General features: G+C 44.0%; 1 protein-coding gene across 7 annotated transcripts in view; it reads right to left on the bottom strand.

Annotated features, from left to right (window-relative positions):
- Positions 1 to 4952: 4952 nt before the first annotated feature.
- SLC20A2 (solute carrier family 20 member 2) overlaps positions 4953 to 22699 on the bottom strand; it is a 57175-nt gene continuing 39428 nt past the window's right edge. For 5 of the 7 annotated variants that reach the window (XM_014261487.2, XM_014261495.2, XM_005517523.3 and 2 more), the window contains 3 exons: positions 13010 to 13195; positions 12202 to 12286; positions 4953 to 6599 (listed from right to left, as the gene is read on the bottom strand). In XM_014261487.2, coding sequence (XP_014116962.1) covers positions 6435 to 6599; positions 12202 to 12286; positions 13010 to 13195 — 436 coding nt within the window. In that variant the 3' untranslated portion in view covers positions 4953 to 6434. Of the gene's footprint in view, positions 6600 to 11610; positions 11696 to 12201; positions 12287 to 13009; positions 13196 to 22699 lie in introns of all 7 variants that reach the window. The other 2 variants (XM_014261505.2, XM_014261512.2) reach the window with 2 other exon arrangements.

Here is a 22699-nt window from a genome sequence, read left to right as displayed (position 1 = left end):
AACAGATTTCCTTCTAATAGAGGCCCCTTTTAGATGGCGAATTTTGAGAAAGGCCATTAGCATCTCTGTAGCAATGTTTCTCTTCTAGTTTTGTATCAGCAGCTTGTGTTTCTGCCATTATTTGTTTGTCTCAGCCACAACCTCTTGATCTCTGAAGGCTATTTTCATATGGTTAGTATGCCCTTCCCACCTCATTTATTTCTATCCTTTCTGTTTATCCTGGTACTTGTGCTTTTTATCAACACCATCTGCAAAGTCCTCATATTTGTTACTGGTTCCTACAAATTAGAAATTTTTGTGTCTGTACATTCCTGTGCAAAGGGGATGTGGAGTCATTTTCAGTAACAAAGGAAATATGTTTACATTTGATGTAAACTACCCAAAATGAAAGGATGAAGCAAACAAGCAAGAAGTCTTTGCCATAATACATATGACAAATAATGTAAATTCAGGAGATTTTTTTTCAAATTATATCTAAGAGCATTTGCTCCAGCCTTCATAAAGGAAGGGAAACTGCCTAAGGAACATTATTTGGGAAAGTAACAGGAAGGACAGGTTTTTATGGAAGAGAACTGCCTGCAAGTTGATAAAGCCTTTCAACCTCTTTTTGCAGTGCTTAGAAACCTTAACCCAAATATATAAAAAGGTTTTTAGCCAACCTTAACCTAATGTAGCTCTTGAACTGTTGTCTCAAAGATTCAGGGCACAGACTTCTGTATCCAAATTGTTCTAAGTGCTTAGAAAAAAAATACCTGAAACTTTGGAAAGCAGCAAAAGCAGCGCATGGCTGTGACCTAAAAATCCAAGTGCATTCACCTTTGTCTACCATCCAAAGCTTGTCCACGTAATTGAATTTGTGGCATTCTCCCCATTCCAGCTCTTCATGGTCCTTGGGTCTAGTCTCAAGTTCCCTTTCTCCCTGTCATAATTTCTTGTGCCAGTTCCACACTGGTTTTGGTGTATTTTGAGCAGCACTCGACCCCAGCACTGACAGGCACTTTATCAGTGTAACAAAGCATCTCTGTTCTCATGGGAAACAGAAGCAGTCATCTGTCAGAAAGCAGCCAAGACTTACTGCAGGTTGTCATGCAAAGTCAGAGACCGAGAAGAGAGAAATTGTCAGCTTTACCTTGATAAGCTCGTGAGTGTGAAAGACATGTCACATGCAATTTCCATTACAGAGATCACCAGGATTCCATGAGAAGCAAGAATGAGTGGAAAAATCCAGCATACAGAAAATTACTCAGACCAGAAACCAGGGCAGTTGCAGGTGTGCCTGTTTTCCACAGGAATTAAGAGGACTCAACATTGTTTTGCAAGATCAAGAGAAGATCATCCATTACAAAGTGCATTAAGATAGCAAGGTAACATTTTTAAATTAACCTTCCTATATTTTTTCCCCTCCAGCAAAAAAGATGATAAATCCTCTCACAGTAGGAAAGCAGTTTTAGTATCATCCAAAAATGCTTTAGTGTTTTTCCACTTAGAACCATCTTCCTGTTTCACATAAGAGCAGTGTACTACACTCTCCTCACCTTTCCTTGACACTGGCAACTTCTCCTGCAGTACAAGCATCTCCTCCCTTTGTGCCAGGGGAAGGATATGGACTGGTGGAGTATATCCCTAGTTAGTGAATGAAGCCAGCTTTCAGAGGCAGAGAACCACAGCTGTCCTTACATTGAGAGACCAGAAACAAGTTCTTTAGCAGCAGCTTGAATTCTGTAAGCTGAGTGAGCAGCCCACAGCAAAGGAACTGGAATGCAAGGTGCCATCGTGTGGGAAGATCCATCCAGGGGCTGACTGCAACTGATGGGCAATGAAGAGAACTGGCCACCAGCTGGACACCTGTCATTCCTTTTTCTCTTTTCCTGAAGCACAGCAATTAATAATGATCTACAGTAAATACTTGCACTGCCGTAGCACATGTCACATCCTTGAATTTAGGGTTTATCAGATGAGAAGTCATCTTCCTAAAGTTGGATGTGTAGTGTCAGCTGGGACAGATGCAAGGAGCCATGAAACTCAGACGCTGTTTGTGCTTGGTTTCTGGGCACCAACTTTGTTTTGAAGCTGGTTGCAGTTAAGGAAGGAAAAAAGCTCTTTTTATTCACGTTCACCTTCTCACACAAAAAATCCTCTGCACCTAAAAGCTGGTAACGGCACAGCATATTTGTACAAGTTAAAAATACTAGTTCACTTAGGAAAAATAATGCCCTTTTGAAAACTGCAATTAGTTGAAAAGTGGTGTAATATGCTTATAAAATCTTTCAGACCAATGCTACCCCTGGAAAAAGTGTTTGCTCATCAATACAGTGCTAAGATAGCATCACTGGAAAATTCACCAGCCTAATTTTAAAAACTCAAGTGACATACTGGTTACTTCTGCAAGACAGGTAGAAGAAAAGTCTTCTTGTATCAATCAGTATGAAATACAATTTAATTCAGTGCAGCAGTAATACCTTTTCCTCCTAGAGCCTAAAATATTGGAAATTAAGCTGAGCGTGCAATATGTAGTTTTTTGTACAATATCACCTGGAAAGAGCACAGTTCACATTTTTGTTACATATTACTCCTTTCTGTTCTGCTTTACTGCTTAGAAAAAGGAGGCTCACAAAGCTTCTCATTGGCGATAAAATCCTTACTCCAGTTCAGACTTCTTTTTGGCAACCAGTAGGTGGAGTCAATGCTCCACCAAACCATATCACCAGTATCACTAAAGCAAACTCCACGGAAGGCGCTTGGAACACAAAACCAAAGGTCCTTAACCTTAAAAAAAACAAAAAGCAAAATCAAAACAAACCACTTTTCCCATCGTCTACCTTCTCTAGAGAAGTAACAGCACAAGACACCAATTCAAACAGTCTTCTGCCCTCCGAAAATATGGATCTGTCCATCAGCATCATCTTGCAGTCCAGGGGAATCCAGGTCCCCAAATCTGGAATAGGATCTCTCACAAAGCAATCCAGGTCTGTCTACCACAAACGAGCTAAGGGCCCTGTGCCTCTGCATTGTCCTACCCCATGCATTTCCCCACTGCATTTCCTGGCCTCTCTCACCACACATGTCCCCACAAGAAGCGTTTTGTGACCACCTCCAGAACAAATCTCAGTGCCTGTGGCATGAGCAGAGCTCCTGCTCCAAGGGGTGTTCAGCCAGTCGGAGCAGTCATGAGCACACAGGGCACTCACCTTGGAGGTGGGAGACCAGCAGCAGGGAGCTGGCAGAACAGGGCTGCTCTGCTGAGGAGGACAGACCAGAATGCACAGGTCACCATGCCACAGTATGTGCTTCAGCAGCACAGGGCACTCTGCCAAGCAGCACAAGTGGCAATAATGTGTCCCAGCATCATCCCAGCAACCATCAGACATACAAAGGCAAAGCAACTCCCTGGGCAAACCATGAAATCTGGTTGTGGGGTGAAAGCTGGAGGCAGGAGGAGAGGCTGGTGAGGGTAATTAGTCTATTATCACCTTCACACTGCCAGCTGGCTCCCCTCAGGCTGGTTTCAGTCAAAGATTTACCACTGGTCTGTGAAGCACAGTAGACACTGGTTTCTGAAATTCAAGGCTGCATTTCCTCGGCTAAAACAGTTTATACTTGTAACAAGTATTTCCATTAGGCTTCTGTCTCTCTTACCTCCTGACCTGCTTCTTGTGTTCACTTTTCCTGCAGCCCCAGCAGCCTGTGCACACACACTGGAGAACCCCAGCACGCAGCAAGGTCTGCCTGGTGACAACCATGCTGTCCTGTGTCCTGCCTGACGGGCTGCAGCCCTGAACCACGGTGGGAAGAGCTCCATCAGGGGATGGGACAGCCCTGCAGGGCTCAAAGGCTCCCATGTCTCTGTCGAGGTCTATCAGCATCTGCTTGATAAATAGGCCTTGGCTAAACAAGCTCAGGTCTCTGGCCCCACTGAGCTCCGATGCTGCTGAAAAAATGCAAACCCTTCACCATCTCTTGAGCTGAAAGCAGACCAATTTTGATTGTTGCCTGAGCAAAGGGAGTTTTAACTGTGCCCATACATGTGTGTATTTGCACCATGTTTCACCAGCTGTGCTTCCCCTGCAGTTTCTGCTTCCCTGGGGTGGCAAAGGACACCTCTGTGCTGTGAAGAAAGTCGCTTTGGATTTTCCATCTCCCTCCACATTGAAGGTTATTGTAGCTGGGGCAGGAATATTTTGGAGATGCTTCCTTGCCAGCCATTTCCCTCACAGCAGTTTTATTTATATATGTGTGTGTTCAGACACCCAGCTGTGTGTGCTGGGGGATTATCACATACTCCCAGAGCTGGCACAGCACTCGGCACGCTGTGTCTGGCAGGGCTGCAGCTGCGTCCCTGCCGCTGGAGTGAGAGAGGTCGGGTTTGTCTCTGTAGATAAAACAAGGTGGGAAGCTGCTGGGCCACTGGGCAGGCATTTGTTTATGCAAGTGCCAAGATAAGGTGAGCTCTTCCACCCTTTTCCACAGGTGCCAAATTGTCTCTGTGCCTTTACTGGCCGCTCTGGTCACTCAGCTGCTGCCCACCAGTCTCACCCATTTGCCAGCTCTATTTTTACCACAGCTCTAGGGTTTCAGAGGGGTTGGAAACCGGGCACCGCGGTACCATGGCAATAGGGATGCTTCCAGAGCCCCAGAAAGGAGAGCCAGAGCGAGGGGCAGCGAGTGCCCAGGGAATGCGTGTGAAGCAGCCCACGAGCTCGCAGACCTCGACAGAGAGACGCCTGTGAGCCAAGGCCGGGCAGAGCGAGGGCTGGGCACTGGGGCTGCCAGGACAGCAGGAAGAAAAGGGAGGTTTTGTCAGTGCCACACAGAGCATGGTCTGATCCCACTGACCACAGCAGACAAAGGACAAAAGGCGGCAGATGCCAAGGAGTAGGCTTTAACTGCCTGGGGAGCCTTCCCATTACAGCCGAGTAACACTCCAAAAACACAGGAGACAGTTATAGGGGCTGTTTATCTTTTTATTATAAATTTGGTATGAATGACCAATGGAAAAATCACAATGGAGTACCAAGAACATTTTATCAAAATTTTAGCAGCATTTAAACAGTGACAGATTCCCAACCTCCTCTGGGCACCCCTTGCCCTTTGCTTCCCACCCACAAATCAGTAACCTCCACTCAAATGTGCTTTCCAGAGGCATGCAGGGGATGTGGCTGGCCATTTTTCCCCTGAGCTGCCGTGAACAAAATCTCATCCCAAACGCTGGTTACCATTCAACCTCCATCCACACAGGGCCGGGCTCCCGTCCCCTCCTTGCTGTAGGCAGCACAGCAGGAGGCTGGCTGGCTGTGGCTGGGATGGGACTTGCCAAGGGGGAGGCAGCACCTGCTCACATCCTCCCCTGCGTGGATCAGCACTCCCGTGGGCGCCCAATTCCTCCAAGCACAAATCCGGGGCCGAGCCCTTTCCCGCCCGCTGCTGCCCTTCGCTCCTGTACGCGGGGGTGCCCCAGGGCTGCTGCCCCTGAGAGTGTGTGCTCGTGTCTGGAGGGAGACAGGGAGGGGAGGCTGACGGTCTGTCCTCCCGCAGGAATCGAGAGCAGCCGGGAGCTGAGACTTGAAGGGGAAAGGGAGAAGGTGAGCAGTGAGATACCCAAGTATCAACCCACAAAATGAAGTCAGTTTGCTATCAGCTAATGTGGAGAGCCATGGGCTGCCGACTAAGTCACGAGAACTAATTTTTTGTGTGCGCTTTTTGTTTTAAAGTTACATTAAGACATGAACAGTACTATCCCAGCCTCACTGGCTGGAGCTTGGTGAAAACAACGCTGAATCAGAGGTGGGGAAACACAACACACGTGGAGACAACAACATAGTATCGGCAAGCTATTCCCCTGCTTCTTTGGTACTTCCTAAACTTTCTTATCCAAAATATATAAAGGAAATGCACCATTTAAAGGTTATTGTTCATAAGTATTTACACAGCCATAACCATCACGCTATGATACACGAAAATCAATATGATATGAACAAAGTTATTTTATGAAAAGCACTTCTGCACATTTTATTTTGTTCCAGTATCTTAATAGCTTTAAAAAATTCATGTATTATGCAGTCCTGTACCTCGCTTCTTCTTATATCAAATGGACAAGAAACATTTCCTAATCCATACTCTTCTTCAAAAGATTAAAAAATAGCCACCAAAATGATACACTATGTACAAATTTTACTAAATATTAAGTTCTAGGCAATTATTTTCACCCCACTGATGATATAACTTAGGTATTGTTACCTACTATATGCATATATATTTCTTTAATATATAAGAAATGGCACCACATCACCATGTCACCAATATGACACATTGTTATGTACAGTAGATAAGAAGTTAGGTATGGAAGATGGATCCTCTCTGACTGCTTCTTTCACGGGAACGCTTCTCCCATCGGTAGTAGCTTGGCCATTTCCCCTTTTCCCAGCAGAGGAAGCTCCTCAGATGTAAGGCAGGATCCCGTACATCAGCAGTGCCATCACGCCGGCGCTGAACAAGCCGGCCACCGGCACAGTCACAAACCACGCCAGGAAGATGTTGCGGAAGAGGCGCCAGTCGACGGCTTTCTTGGAGCGGATCCAGCCGACGGCCACCACGGAGCCAACCTTGGGAGCGTGGGGAAGAGAGAGGGAGACAAGGTGTGAGGGGTAGGTCTGAGCATATGTAACATGCCCACGGCCACACCAATGCCAGTCAGCTGATACCAAGCGTTGCTCTGAGATAAAGAAGGCCCTGAGGATGACAATGGCACTGTTCTGGTGTGGTGGCAGGAGGGTGACACTTCCAGGGTACTTAAACCTTTGTTTTTCAATGTTCTCCAATTTTTCATGGGTCTTGGGGTCAGCCAAAGGCAATAAAGTATGTTGGTGAGTTTTTTCTCTGCCCTGCTAACTCCTACATGAGCCTTCAGTGCAACTGAGGCAGCCCTCCACCTGACTCAGTCCTCAGGGGAGAGAGAAAGTGTCCACTGACTCTGGCCTGATTGCAGTTTAAATTAGGAAAACACCAGGAAAGTTTTTTTCAAGGCTTTGGTGGAGAGCATTGCATGGGGCAGGCCAGGATAGCTACTATGGTTCCTGTCCCACCTGCCTGTCCTCTTGCTGTTTTGGGGTGCCCTGCCCGTTCACCCAGCAGCTGCTGAGCCTCTCTGTGCAGTTCCCAGCCCGGCACACAGCGCTGACCCAAAACACCACATCCATGTGCCAATACTGCAGGCTACAAACAGGATGGCAGTGTCAAGGTAAAAGCAGCTGAGCCCACCCTGTGGCAGTGATGGTGGCTTGGCAGGGGGCAGACAGACAGTGCAGGCTTAGAGCCAGTACAACAAACCCATCAATCTGAGTTCTGTGAGGGACACCAGACCTACTGGACCAGCTAGCCAAGCAAAGCATCCAGAGCTAAAATCCTGTCTTGCAGACAAAGACACCAGACTAATACTACGGGGCACACAAACTGTTCAGACACCAAGAGGATGGTGGGGAATGGATAAGACACCAAGATATCCTTCAAAGACACTGCTACCAGAGCAGCTGGGTAGGTCAGTGGTTTTGTAGATAAAACACACTGTTTTATGGGCAAAGCTGCAACCTTTTCTTCCTTCAAAGGTATTTTCAGTTCATAAGCTCGGGTATAGACCCAGCATATCAATTTTTAAGAAAAAAAACTGGACTGAGAAAAATATTTTCAATGAAAAATGATACAAAAACTTCAGAAAGATTACATTTTCTTTCTGCCCTGGAAGTGCTTTCCATGCTGTTAGCAAAAACAGTGTAAGTCTATTCAAAGTGCATGGTAAAGCAGCAAGAAATGTGGAAGATATATCCTGTTTTGAAGGTAAGGAAACTCCAAGACACAGCTGGGCATGTGCTCCCTGAAGTGCCATCCCTGCCTCCCTGCTTGTTTTCTTAATGGGAGTATCAGTCCCTGCCTATAGATCAAAAGATGGGCTGTTCCCCTTGTACAGAGCCAGGAAAATGATACATGCCAGGAGTACAGGGAATCAGGGAAAGATAGTATGGGGATATCAAACCTGCATATTTTGCTAGCACCTGTTTAGCTTCTAACTACTGCTTGACATTTATTTTTGAAGAAGAGTTACTTGTGGAAGACCCTGTAACTCTAGGGTGCCTGTGGCAGAATAAGGGAAAACTAAACTTGAGATATTCTGTGACCAATTAGGCCTCTGTCAAAAGCTTGACCCAATAAGGAAATCTGTTGGATAATATTTCATCTGAATACTCCAGGAGTACACAATGTGCTGTTCTGTAATTAGGAGGAGTAAGTGTATTTAGGAGGTGGAGGTGTATCCAGGTGAAGAAGTCACACTTGTGACTACATCAAAGCATTAACCCGAGGAAATAGCATTTGGGTTTTCAGCAGCTCAGCTGTTAGGCTCAGCTTTACATTTTGTGTGTCCTTAGTATCCATCTGTCACGCCGTGTTACTTATTGAGCAAGCCTGCAGTCTATGCACGCTAATCTCCGAGTCCTTCCTGAAATTTAAATGGTATCAGCAATGATGGCATTGGCAATCTGTTTTAAATATTATTAAAGTTTAGTTTATTAATAGTGATTTTTGATGGACTAGAGGTTAGGAGAGTAGCTAATCCTTGGGTGTAGGCACACTACACCTTCTGTAGAATTTCAGATGATATCTACTTTGAGATTGGTTTGAAACCAGTGCAGTTTGCCTTCAGTATGCTCTGCTCAAAGCATTACAGAAATGCTTTTGGCTCTCTTGTTCCTGTGCAATGGTGTATAATAAGAACACACAGAACACGATAATTCAATGATAGCAACGGAGAATATTTTTCAAAACCGCAAAATCATATTGCCAAAATGGAGCTGACAGAATGACCTCAGCAAAGTCACTTCTGCAAAGGAAAACAATTTAACTGCTGCACTCTTAATTTTATCTGTACGTGAACACACTCTGTTACAGCTGAGAAATGCTTATTTCTAAATCTCCAATCTGAGAACAAATAACAGGCACTCTAAGACTCAATATGATCATTTTCCCACCTGGGCAGCAGAAAGGGAAGTTATGCATTCACACCACACTGGCTTTTCAGTGCTAAATCCCAGGGGAGGTAGAACTGGTGCAGTCAGAGCAATGCGGCTACTGCCACATTCAGACCCACAGATTCCTTTGGAGGCTCAAAAGATTAGGCCTTTCCTCCAAGCCCTCTTGACTTGGAGGCTTTCAAGGGTCTTTCCTCTCCCCTTGGACCTGAGGCAAAGACAAAGGTGCGGTTCAGGCTCTCAGCAGGCACTGAGAGTGAAAAAGCTGCTTGGCCATAGACGTGGGACAGGCACCTCATGTAGACCAAAGGCTCTGATTTAGGACCAAAGGCAGGTCCTGACCTGAGAGGCCTTGACAAACCTTCCCCAGAAGCCAAATGCTTTTATTCCTGCTACCAACCTCCAGTTTGCCGCCACATTCGCTACAAGATCTGAAAACTGCTGCTCAGAGCTTTCCTTCATTCTCGGTCTCCATTTTTCATTACAGTCTACTGTTCCACCTCAGCTGTTTCATGCTGCTCCTTATTTGCCATCAGTTTATCCAGCTGCTGTGCATTCAGTTGACTGACACCCACTCAAGCAAATGCTATTTTGCAGTGGAGCAAATATTGAGAAAAAGAGTAATTCCCAATCCCTGGGAGCTGGAGGCTCAAGATTAGGCTCACCTCAAGCCTGTTTTCTTTTGGATTTCTAAGGCAAAATAGTTTTTTCTGCTGATTTTTAAGAAGGCATTTTTGACTCAGTGGCTGACAGCACTTTCAGCGAGGCATTTTCACACGGAGCAAATGATATTTAACAATTTTTTTTATTCTTGCCCTGGATCCTCGAAGAAAACAAGGAATACAGGAATACATCCATTGCAAGTGTTTGCTTTATCTTGTGTTGCTCACTTAGGATCCTTCAACTCAGGATCTCATTTTTCTGAAACACAGTCAGTTATGATAACATGACATCCCTGGAACAGTCTAATCCTATTGCAAAGTGGATCTTCCCATTAAGAATGATCCATCTAATGAGATACAGCAAGCTACAGGGAGCAGACACAGACTAACCACATTAGCTGCTTTTATGGAAGTATTTTTTAAAAAGAACTATTTTGCTCTGCAGTTAGAAAAGATGAAGCTTTTAGCTGCATTGAGTGAATGAATACCCCTGTCATTAGCTTATGGCTTCCAAGATACTTTCTTTTTAAATTCAGTCAATTTGTTTGGACCAAAGTATGTTTTCTCTTTTACAGCAGTTGGCTAGAAGTGTTTCAGGCACGCAACTGGGATAATCAAAGCTGTATTATTCTCCCTGGCAAATTCTTCATTGTGCATTTGATATACCAGTCAGCTTAAAGGGAGGTGGTTTTAGGCTAGCATTTTTAGAAGTGGATAACATTGTTATTATTTTTCCCCTCCCTGCTTGATTCAGAGGAACCAGAGTTCTGTCAATGCCAGGAAATCTGAACAGCCTTTCAGAGCAGCTCAGTCTTGGCTGCTTCTCAAAGAGCACCAGGGTAGAAGAAATAAATGATTTTGCAATAGAGGAAGGCTTTCTGAAGAAATGGTTTTCACTAGAAAAAGGCCAATTGAACCAACTTTGGGCATTTTGCAGGATGTGTGGATTTCATTGACTCTTTTACTGGAAAGCAGGTCAATGTCACAGCCAAGGCTGCCAGGCTTCCTGCCAGCCCGCCTGCCATGCCATGGAGCAGTTATCCCCGGAACCCCGCCTGCCCCAGCCCCAGCCAGGGGCTCCTAGCTCTCCAAGGGCAGTAGTGAATCCTACAAGGACTGTCTTTTTTTAGGGCTTGGTCTTGGTGGCATGCAGTGATGCAGATGGACTGCCATTCTGAGGTCTCTGATTTTGGAGGGGCTTCCCCACATCCTGCCAGCGGGTGAAAGAAACAAACAGCTCTGCACAACCAGGAGCTTCAGAAAGAGGAAAGGAGAAAAGACAGGATATCTGACCTGAGAATTTCCCAGGGAACAAAACTCCAAATTCCCATTATGTTCTTCCAGTTCTAGTGTGAATGTCCACATGCTCTCTCATGTCTACAAGCTATATAAATGTCTTTGTGACACAATTAAATTGTGCTCATTGCCTAGCCTGTACACATACTACCAAGTAGTCTTTTTGAAAAAAAAAAAAAAAAAAAAAAAAAAAAAAAGCAAAGTACCTTGTTCAAAGGACTAATTACAAGGGCCAGATTCTGTATTAAAATGCACAAAAGTGAGGACAAATTGGTTTAAAAGAAGAGAGACATTAAAATATTAGCTTAATGATGTAGCAGTGTTTTTCATACAGGAGGTTTTAAAATACACATAACTGGGTTCACACAGACTACGGATCTACGTTGTTTTAATATGTCTATATTAGTTCAGTACAACCATGTAGGGGTGAAAGACAGTCCAGACTTTTGTGCAATTAGTTATAATGCTGACTTTGCTTGGCTGTACTGCCTGTCAAAGTGGGCCCCGCTATTTTGCGGTCACAGTCTGCAGGGCATGGCACAGTGAAGGCAATCTGCAACAGTCGGTATCTCCCAGATTTTGTTATGGTTTGTCCTAGTGATGTGATTTACTGATAGTATCACTGCAAACTCCAATACCTTGCAATGGGTGGAGCTTATTGGAATACCCACATTTGAGGCTACAAGTACCGTTAGCGCACACATTACTTCAATGCAAAATCCACTGTGAAGAAATAAAAAAAAAAAAAAAAAAGACAGATGGAAAACCTGTAGTAAAAGAGTTATATGCAGGAAATCCCATGCCATGCACTTATCAAGAAAGTCAAGTATAAATGATGAATGGTGCGCAGCCTCTGAACAAGGGAGAAATGTTACCCGACCAGGTTCAAATGGCACCGTCAGAGGAAACCAGGCTCTTCCTTGCAATCATTTGCAATAAAATTGAAGTCATGCTTTTGTAAGCGCTATTTTTCTTCACCAGCAGCTATGGAGTTTATGCTGTGGCCAATTCCAGTGACTTCACTGTGACAACTCCAACACATTTTTTGGAAGCCTGATTACATTCCCACGTTGCTGGCATGACCGAGATGTGCTGATGCACCCCTACCTAACCATCCTCTGTCAGCGGCTGCTTTCCCCTCACCGTGCCATTATCCCTGGCTCGAGCAGCACAATTTTAAGATGAATAGTCCAGACTGCCTTGACTGCAGTCGCTGGGCAAAGGCATACCTTGCAGTGTGTAGTACTGACAGGAAGTCCAACATTGGAAGCTACCACAACTGTGAACGCCGAAGCCAACTCAATAGTGAATCCACTGCGGGAAGCATAAGAAAACACTTCACAATCACTCTTTGCATCAGCTCGGACTGATACCATGCAGCGTGCCAAAGTCTTACCCGTTTCTTCTTTCCATTGTTTTATCTCCAACTGATTTTTGTCATGTGAGTAAGTTAAGAGAACAAGAAAGGGCTGAATAATGGGAACGGCACAGGCTAGTCATCTGCAGTAGCCCATCTGCACGGCTCATTGCGTCAGAGACCTTCACTACTCTACGCTGCAGTGAATCGTGCCTAATTAGTAATTCGGTTAAGCACCAGCAGAGGTCGAGTATGCATTAAAGAAGAAAATTACTGTAATAAATACATATGGGTTTAATAGTCTGAAGCGCACTGGGAAAGCCACTGTAATCTTGCCATTTCCAAATGCACCTCCTACCAAGCTAATTAGGTCATCAGCAGAAGACTCTGCTGTCTGTTCGTGTAGACCTCTACGCCTTAAACACATTCAGTACTACAGGGTTATCTTTTTTCCTTTCTCTCTTTCTTTCTCTTTTTTTACCTCATGCTTTCTTTTCCTCCTTTTTCACTTACTTCTTTCATTTTTTTAGAAAGACAGAGAAGTCAAAGCCAGGTTATCATTAAAATCAAAGCACAGCAAATCCAGCAAACCGCATTACAAACAAAATACCGGAGCAGCAATTTCTCAGATCGTCTCACACACAAAGTTCACACAACCACAATGACAACTGTGGACCTACCTTGATGGTGTGATTGGAGTGAGGTCTTTACCCATAGTCTGGATAACTCTTCTTCCCCAGACCCAGAGACCCACACAGATCCCAACACCTCCATAGAACAGCAGCCAGATGGGAGTCGATGCTTCCTGCATTACGGCACCTTGCTCGTAGATAAGCCAGAGCGCAACGAGGGGACCGATGGCATTGCTGGAGAAACAGAAACATGTCATCTGATAATAATAAAATTGTGTGCTCTTTTATACTGTAATAATACAGTATAAAAATGCAGAGAGTTGCCTTGAAAGAAGTCTCTTATTTTCTGCACAATTCTTCTTCATCATGGGCGCAGCACTATTCTGACTTGACCCTACAGGCAACACCCTTTCTCACTTGGAAAGGGTGCAGCAGGCAACTCTCATCATGTTGCTTTTTCAGCTGTCATTTCTTCACTGATAACTAGAGCAAGGTTCTCTTTTACAAATTGTTTCCTGAAATGTCAGAGTCAGTAGTACCTCATTATGTCTGTTCTGTGAGAAAAATCAGTTCTTTCAGTACCACACTGAAACTATTTCATTTCAGTACCACACTGAAACTATCTCAAATTTACCAATTCAAGACCTGTGCATCTTTAAAATTCAAGTATCAAATTAGCTCTTTTTGCCAAAGAGGGGAAAATAATGAACAAAATTACCATTGCAGACAAGAATATAGAAATATAATTCAGCTTGACAGCCTGTAACGTTTGGGAAATGATCTGAGTGCAGCTGGGAAGGTGACTTAGTCATCTTCAAAGGTGTTGTAGAGTGAGTTGGACTGGATCAGAAAGGAGCCTTTGGTGACACAGAGCTGGTGTAAGCCCTTTTTGCTACCCTGCTGCTGCTATCTGGAAAAACACTGGAAGTCAGCAACACTGAAGTCCCCACTCTTAATGCAGGTCATCCGATATTGGTGGCTGGAGTCAGACTTCTGATTCTGTTTATTCTAAAAAAGCATCACATTTCTAGACAGAAACTTCTAACTAGAAGAAAAACTCGAAAGCTGGTATCCAGTTACTTTGGAGGCTCAAATACTGAAAAGCAGATAAGAATTTCGACATCCTTTTTATTTTCAGTTCCTTTACTAAACCAAGTAGCTGCTTGCCTAGCTGAGCAGCATTTATTCACCACCCAAAAAGCATAATTAGTGAAGCAGTGTTTATATTTATGTCTAAAAAATCATGAGAAGAGCAGAACAAACCTGACCAATGTCATTCCAAAAATCTGAAAGCCATCAGGAAAGCCCCCGCTCTTTGTAAACCAATAGGAAAGCAGGTCACAGCAAGCACTGCAGGCGGGACTGACAGCCATGCTCACCCTGGAGCCAGTACCTGCTAATTTTAGTTCCTGGTTCCGCTCCAAAGCAGACAGATGGAGTAAGGGCCAGTTTTAATGTCAAATGTTGTGCAAACCAGGCCACTGTATATGCCAGTTAATAATTTTCTTGAATCCCATTTTTACCAGATATGAGGTACCAGGGGCTGAGTGGCAATTGCCAAGAGACAAGGGTGACCAGCAGTGCAAAGCTCAGCACATCTCAGCAACACAAGACCCTCCTGCTTTCATCTGGCCCTTGAGAAATTGAGCTCTGAACCCCGAGAAGTGATCCTGAAGCAAAGCAATATGGAAAAACTTTTCCCTCGTAAACACACACAGCGACACTCAAGCGATGAGGGAAATGAAAATAGTTAAAAATGCTCTTTGATATAAAAGAATTAATCATTCTTACGTGTTTTGACAAAGATCCTGAAAACAGATTAGTGAGCTAACATGGATAATAAAATCCAGTGAGCTTGAAGATACTGGGCAGTACAATGAAGAACTAAAGACTTTATTTAAAGAGTGATTTCCACTTGCTAGAACACTTTAAAATTCTGGTCTGATACCGTGCCCAAGTAAGCATTCAATTTGTTGAGTTTTGGAAGGACAGTATGTGAAAAGTCCTTAGGGCCTAAATGCAAGAATTATTTTACCTCCATGGAAGAAGAGATTCTTGATTGAAGCATTTCTAATATTTTGAAATCAACCTGAAACTGCTTTTGCAGTATTTTCAGGTATAGATTAAATTACCTGCACATTTTAATGCCTTTTTGGGCACAGAAAAAGAAAGTTAATTCAATTTACGAAGGTACATGAATAAACGGATGGATGGTGAAGGATGGATAAAGGCAAATAATACATTGATCAAATGAATAAAGGCAAAACTGATCATCCCTTTTTATAGTGCTGTATGACATGGAAAAAATTTCCCTGTTGAAAATAACAGGCACATTTGGAGTGAGCTCAGGCACTGATTCCTGACAGTTCTAAAGAGATTTTGCATACATATTTGTCAGTTCCAACGTAGACTGAAGAGGCAGAAAAGACTTCAAAAACTGCAGCAGCAAACTATGCTCTTCCATCAAAATCCAGTTTTAATTATTTGCAAATGCTACACCTCTGTGAATCAACTAAGCCTAATCCTTGAGGAAAAGGTTCTTATTTGTGGCGAGGGAAGACAAGGCAAAACTCTGCTGACGTATGCTCAGCCTCAAGAATCCAATCGGCTGATTCTGTCCAACAGATCAGAAGAGACAACACTGCTGCCCACAGAGGCAGCATTTCTGATACCTTCTCTGTAAGAAAAGAAAGCTGAAGAACACTGTATCCATATGGGCTTGGAAAGGCAAAAATGTAACTAACCTCATTTTCCTTTGTGAGTATCTACCTCACTGGTTATCTACACCAGAGGGACATTTCTCCTCTCCTGGTAAATTACGTTCAGTGTGAGTTCAGCTCTTGGGGACAGTGGCATCTCCCACCCTGAGGATCTGTAAGGGGCTACAAACAGCAACAAGAATGGCTTGAATCCAGAACCATCACAGCTCTCCAAAGGGGCTTCTTCAGCTTCTAGATTTGTTTAGGAGGTGCAGTCCAAGGGGCTTGTGATATCAATGCTCTCTATGCCAAAGGAAAACAGCTCTAGAAGAAGCTGCTAGTCCTGTCGCACCATGAAACTGCCAAAAGCTCACAGCAAATGGGTCTGACTCAGGCACTACAAAGACTATGATCTTGGTTCTGCACAGAGGTAGAAGAAAACCACTCCCAACAGCTCAGTAAGAGAGGTTAAAAGAGAAACAACACATAAAAAAAACACCAAAAACCAAAAAAAAACAGCAACAAAAAAGGCATTGTTAGATAGGAGAGTTTGCTTAACAGATGTCTCCTACAGCTGAGTGACTAACCAGATGAACCACAAGGATGCTGGCTAGACTGGGATGTGGCTTGCACAGTATTTCCCACTGGTTCTAGCTCATTTGATTCAAGACATGACTAGCAGGAAAGTAGTCCTCAAATCTTCCAGGCATTTGGCTAAGACTCATTTCACAAGTCTATTTTCAAGAAGTTATTTTCTCTTACTCTCCCACACAGTTTTCTACTTACCTTAACTAACTCTCCTTTGTGCTGGAGCTCCACATCTTATCCATGCTAGTTTAGAGAAGAAAAAAGCCTGAGATGGTCATACAGGGGCTCTGAACCCCCATCCACATCTATCTACATGTAAAACTGCCCTCAGGTCCCCATGAAACTGAAGTGCTTTAGGGGATTTGCACTATTATCTAGCTATTAGGTTTAGAACAGAAAATAAGGGGTTCCTGACATGGTATTACTTTAATTTTGCACACCTAACACACACTTTCCCACTGAGCACAAGGAGGTGCCAATATTAATTTTAGTTAATTTTAGTGTGAGTTTATAAAATGCTGCGGTGTAAGAAGCCCATTTCCTGAGCCTGCCTGCTGCAAAGTGTATTCTCCACATCCAGTACTTTCCCCACCTCTGCCAGGCCGATTACTCGCAGGGCACAGGGCTGTGCAGCTGGGGCACTGCACAGGGGCTCTTTGCCTTCCCTGGAGGTGCAGTGCAGGATTTAATGCCACCCACAGCCACACTTGCACTGGCAGATGTGCTCCATGGTGGCTCACTGAAGGGCTGCTCCCTGTTCCTGAAGTGCTGCCTGACCCTCGTGATGATTTTGCCGGCACTCTCAACTAACATGAATTGGCACAAACTTCTCTTTTTCTGCTCGCTTGTGCCAGTTTAGAATCTATCACACAGCATTTATAAAACTGCTGTGAAAGATAGAATTTGACAGTGAATCTGAACTATAAATAGAGCTGGCTTCTCCTCTCCCCTGTGAGACAGATAGTATTACCAACAAAAATAACCACCCCACATTCAGCTATCATGAGACAGGCTTAGAAATGACAGTTTCCCATGCACACACACACTAGCAGAAATTTTTAGGTACCTTCAGGTCACAAGTCCAAGACCTCTGGAGGAATAAGGACTAACACTTTTTTTTTTTTTTTTTTTTTAGTAAAAAAATAAGGGGCTTTTTCCCAGTAATTCAGCCATCAGCTGCATCAAACTTGTCATAAATATGTTATGAAGTAGCAACTTTTGCTACTTCTTTGCTGTTGTTTGAGGGGAGTAGTGAGTTGCTCAAAAAGAAAACCTAACTGTATTTTGAAAACTACACTCTGAATGTGCTTTGTGAATAATGTATAGACTTCCTGATGACCATGCTTAGGTTCTCTGCTGCCTGAAAAAGGAGATTGCTTTTTAGCCTCTTTTTCTAGTTGAGTGAAAGAACCTTGAAACATACATTATCACCAATTAAAGTTGATTGACAAGCAAAACAGCCATCTGAGAAATCTGTATTAGGTGTCCAATATTACAAGTATAATTAGGAAACATCCAGCCATTTGACTATTTCCCAAACCAGGATTTCACAAACAAACCTTCCACTGGAAAAATCAGTGAGATGGTATTTCTGAATAGGCTGCAGTTATGCCATGAGACATCACCCGGCTGAGCAAGAGTGAAAGAAAGATACGCCTGTATGTAGCAACAGGAAAAAAACATGCCCTAATCTCCAGGGATATCAGACTATCAGCAGAGTTTTATCCTAGTTCAAATAACTGGACAGCCTTGAAACAGTGCATCTACCACAGCACAACAGAAGTGTGTCAGAGCTGTGCCCTGTGAAGTGCAAGCTTTGTGAGTGTTCATGAGCCAGGGTGGATGGGCTCATCTCTGTGTCCTGCAGATGCTGGCCCTGAAACCCCACCTGCCTGGATCCTGGATCCTTGGGTCCATCCTCCCCGGTGCCCACCAGCATCAGCTTTTCCCCTGGCAAGCCCAGACATGGGTCCAGCTCACACAGGAATGGGGAGGGATTCCCATGCCCATTGGAGACGCTGTTTCTTGTTGCTCTTCTCTGACTTGCCTGCATGGCAATGTCATGTACCTGCACAATTAAGGACAGAAATGAAGATTCACATCTACCTGGGGCACAGGCTGGACTTACAGGATGGACTATTATTAAAAAGGGAAGAAATCAGAAATCAGGCTTCCCTTACTAAATATAACAGATAGATTAGCTTCCTAAATATTCTCAGTGAGCTTGACTGCAGCTCTCAGGGAGGAAATAAGAAGTACCTGTTTTGTAATCCAGCCTCACTATAGCTCCTTTAGACTCCTTATTTAGCCAAGAGGCTGAATCCCACTAAGCTCCCTGTGTGCAGTGAGATACTGGCAATGGTCTGGCCCTTCCCTCCTTTAGTTGCATTTACTTTAGGAAGAGGGGGGAAAGGTGAATCCTACTGCTGTTTGTGCACTCTGACCTAAAACTCCAGTGAAATCTGAATGAAGGTGAGAGGAGAAAGCTCTTCTCCCTGTATTTTGGGCAAGCACACATTTCCTAGTTTCTCAAACTGTTTTGCTTAAAAATGAATTCCCTAACTAGAAGCAGTCAGCTTCCCTAAGACGACTGAAAGAATGCATAGAAATATACAAAATATATCAAATATTTTTGCTATAGTTCTGAAACGGTTTTAAATCCTGTTGTCAGTAACGCAGCCTATATTGTTTGGATAATGACAGGCATTCTTTATCAAACTTGTGCCATAAATCTATATGGCATTACCTGCAGACTTTAACTCCAATGACCTCTTTTTCCTAAGATCTAAGCATGAATACGCAAGGGGAGTCCTGAAGGCCTCCACAAGAAATTTAATTAGAGCAGACACATTCAAACAATTTATGCAGCAGGAACTCAGGAAAACTGAGATCCTGTGAAATGACTGCAGGCAGGTTTCTCCCCCCTACAGCATGTACCTCAGCCAAACCTCAGCACTGCCAGTCCCTTGGCATGCACGGGTGGTGGCACGGTCCGTGGTCACCCTGCTCCGCTGGAGCATCACACCTCCTGCCACCGTCAGGCACTAAATCAACCTTCCTCCATGGCCCGAATCCATGGGCCCAGGTAGCTGCCTGCTCACACAACCCAAGGCACACAGCTCATTCTGACACCCCCAGGGCTTCTCCTGGAAGAGCTGGAGTGATGGCCTGAGGCAGAGAAGGAGGGTAGTAAGGGACAGAAGAGGCTGCCCACTTATAGGAGAAAGAATCTGTATGAGAAATGACTAAACACTTGCATGGACATGTGTGTAGGAGTACAAGGCTCAGGCTTTCCTCACAGCATAAACAGCATATTTTAATCAGCAAAACTCTCACTGACCTACAGCATCTCTCTGTGGGTCATACTGCTTTGATTGCAAGTATTCAAGGAATAACAAGCTCCAGAGATTGCTTGAGTCAACAAAAGCATCTTCTCATTTGCTAGGATGGGACTGTGGGGAAAACACACTGTTTGCTCACAGCTTTCTCATTCCCAGCCCAGTAGCAGAGCAGCCACAGCAGCTGCTGTGCTGGGCACCAGGGAAAACATGACTCCCTGTTCCTTTTAACACACAGATGCCCCAGCCAGGATCCCTGCTGATGTCAGCCTGAACATGAGCCCTGATGGCTACAAACATCAGCTCCTACAGCAAAGATGGCTGATTTTGTTATGATGCTAAAAAGCATCATCTCAGAAGAAACTGGGGTCTAACTACCCCATGAATTAGTTAAGAACTAGTTCTGCAAAATACTGATTTAACTCTTCCACGTCTGTGAGTAAATCCTGGACAACGAAACAAGAGAGATCTCCACATGATCTTTTATCCACCAAAGCGCTGTCCAAAGTATATGGGACACTTCTGATCCATTAAGTTTTTCTGAGCTGCATCACGGTTCAGTCTGTACTGTATGCCACGTGCTTAAATATGCTCTAAAATATTTACCTTGCAATCACCTGCAGTTTTTAAGTTTCATATTAGCTTTCTGGGGTTAGCAGTCCTTTCTAGCCATGTCCAAAACAGCCTGCCCAACTGCCTTTATTTTTGAGAGCTAGTTAATTCAGACATGCATCCAGACTTTAAAACACAGCAGAAACCCTACAGCTTCAGCAACTGTTCTGCAATTTGTTGTTACACAGGTAGGCTGCTGTGGCTGCAGCACTGAAGCTCCAGATCACAATTCCTGCTGAATCAGCCTATATCTCCAGAAAAATAAGCTCAGTCCAACTCAACCATAGGTGCACATAATCCCTGCTGGCCAACAAAGCCCAGCCTCCCGGCCTCTCTGGAAAGCTGGCTCTGAACGAGCATTTAGAAGCTGGCAGTTCTCCTTGTGTCACGCTCCTGGCCCAGGTCCTTTTTCCATCCTGCCCTTTTTATTCTCCCATTGCCCTTGCAATGACCTGACGCACTCCCTTTGTGCTCGGCTGCTGAGCCAGTGGGATCTGCTCACTTGGCGCCACTAATTAAGTTCAACAACAACATTTTTTTTCAGCAGTTCTGTCCCAACACATTTAGTTGGGATTTTAAATTCTTTAGATTTCATTCAGCCCATGTGCATGGTGGTGTCACAAGGCTCTCGGCCCAGCTCAGCTGGTCCTGGCCATGGAAGGGCTCCAGCACCCTTGACACAGTGCACATAAGCTTGGCGTCAGGCAGGAGAGGATGGTCCGAACAAAACAGTCACCCAAATAAGGAGCTACCATCACTCCCTGTTTCTTTTAACACATAGCCAGGATCCCTGCTGACGTCAGCCTGAACATGAGCCCTGATGGCTACAAACATCAGCTCCTACAGCAAAGATGGCTGATTTTGTTATGATGCTAAAAAGCATCATCTCAGAAGAAACTGGGGTCTAACTACCCCATGAATTAGTTAAGAACTAGCTCTGCAGTCAGGACAAAATACTGATTTAACTCTTCCACGTCTGTGAGTAAATCCTGGACAATGAAACAAGAGAGATCTCCACATGATCTTTTATCCACCAAAGCGCTGTCCAAAGTATATGGGACACTTCTGATCCATTAAGTTTTTCTGAGCTGCATCACGGTTCAGTCTGTACTGTATGCCACGTGCTTAAATATGCTCTAAAACAGGTCAATCATTTACCTTGCAATCACCTGCAGTTTTTAAGATTCATATTGGCTTTTTATTTTTTTCTCTTTGATCCTCTTATCTGCTCCTGTCCCTTCAAGGAATATCAACAAACAGCCTGATGGAAAATAAATAGAAAACATGGTACAAGACTAAGTTCCAGGATACGTAAAGAAAATGTTGCAGTCAAGTCCAAAGAAAAAGATGTGAACAATGGAGGTGCTATCCTAAATATATGAGTGAGGAACTTAAAACCAAATGCAGGGGAAAGCAGGATTTCAACAACAGTATTCAAGGCTGAGTTAAGAATATTAGAGAAATAGCTTGACAGCAGCACCTAAAATCAGCTGCAGGGAAGTGTATGAAGGAGGGAGATGAAAAAACAGCAGTCATCAGTGGAAGATGGACTGCTTACCTTCTTAGATAAATGTGAACAGAAAGCTGTGCTACTCACTAAGTTCTACTACATCATTTTTTAAACAATGCACTACCTTTTGAGCTCTTCAGATCTTCATGCAACATGTGGCATAGCCAAGACATCTTTTGCTAGACAAAGACTGGCAAAACATCTCTGCTATATGATCCACTGGACAGATATCTGCAATCCCAGAGAACCCTATCTACTAAATCTTTTAGGCATACAAAGGGGTCTTTCATTTTATTGTTTATCTGGAACTCAGCACAATTCCAAGGATGGGTTCCTATCCAGTCCTAGACACAGGACCATCTCCCTGCTTTTCTACCAGCTTTGACAAAGTTAAGCTGACTTGTTCTTTAGTTTCGCAATTATATGAATTTAGCTTAAGAAGAGAGAGGTTTTGGAATAAACAGTGTTTAATAAAAAACATATTCCCTGGCAAATTTGATAGGATCACCAACAAAAGCAGGGATCTGAAAAACAGTAAAAACATATGAATTTTCAGGAAAGGATATTGCCAAGGTAACAAGCTAGTCCAAATGCAAAATTCTATGGGAATTAGGCTGTAAGATGCAACAACACATACAGCAGAGTCTGAACTTTGTATTTCTTCCTGACCAGCTCCTGTCAGCACCAAATCTGATTTCTGAACTAACCGCATCCTTATAGATCACTTCTAACAAAATTGACTACCCTTTCCTCCTACATAACATGCAAATGATGCTTTCTTAAAGATGTGAGTCCTTGAGGAGTATGTATAAGCATCACCTGCAGGGAATAAAGGACCCATGGCACCTGCTGAGGTAGGCTGTGAACTTTCTGCAGTGGTATTTCCCAGGGTACATTCCAAGAAGTATCAGCAGTCTTTGTCCTTATCCCTGTGTTCCCTTCAGCACTCGTTGCTGGCCACTTGCAGAGCTTGGATATTGACCCCCATGGG

The sequence above is a fragment of the Pseudopodoces humilis genome, chromosome 6 (assembly GCF_049639895.1).
Source record: "Pseudopodoces humilis isolate 2021_Gansu_Grassland_sample_001 chromosome 6, ASM4963989v1, whole genome shotgun sequence".
Lineage (NCBI taxonomy): Eukaryota > Metazoa > Chordata > Aves > Passeriformes > Paridae > Pseudopodoces > Pseudopodoces humilis.
This window is presented reverse-complemented; position numbering and strand designations above follow the sequence as displayed.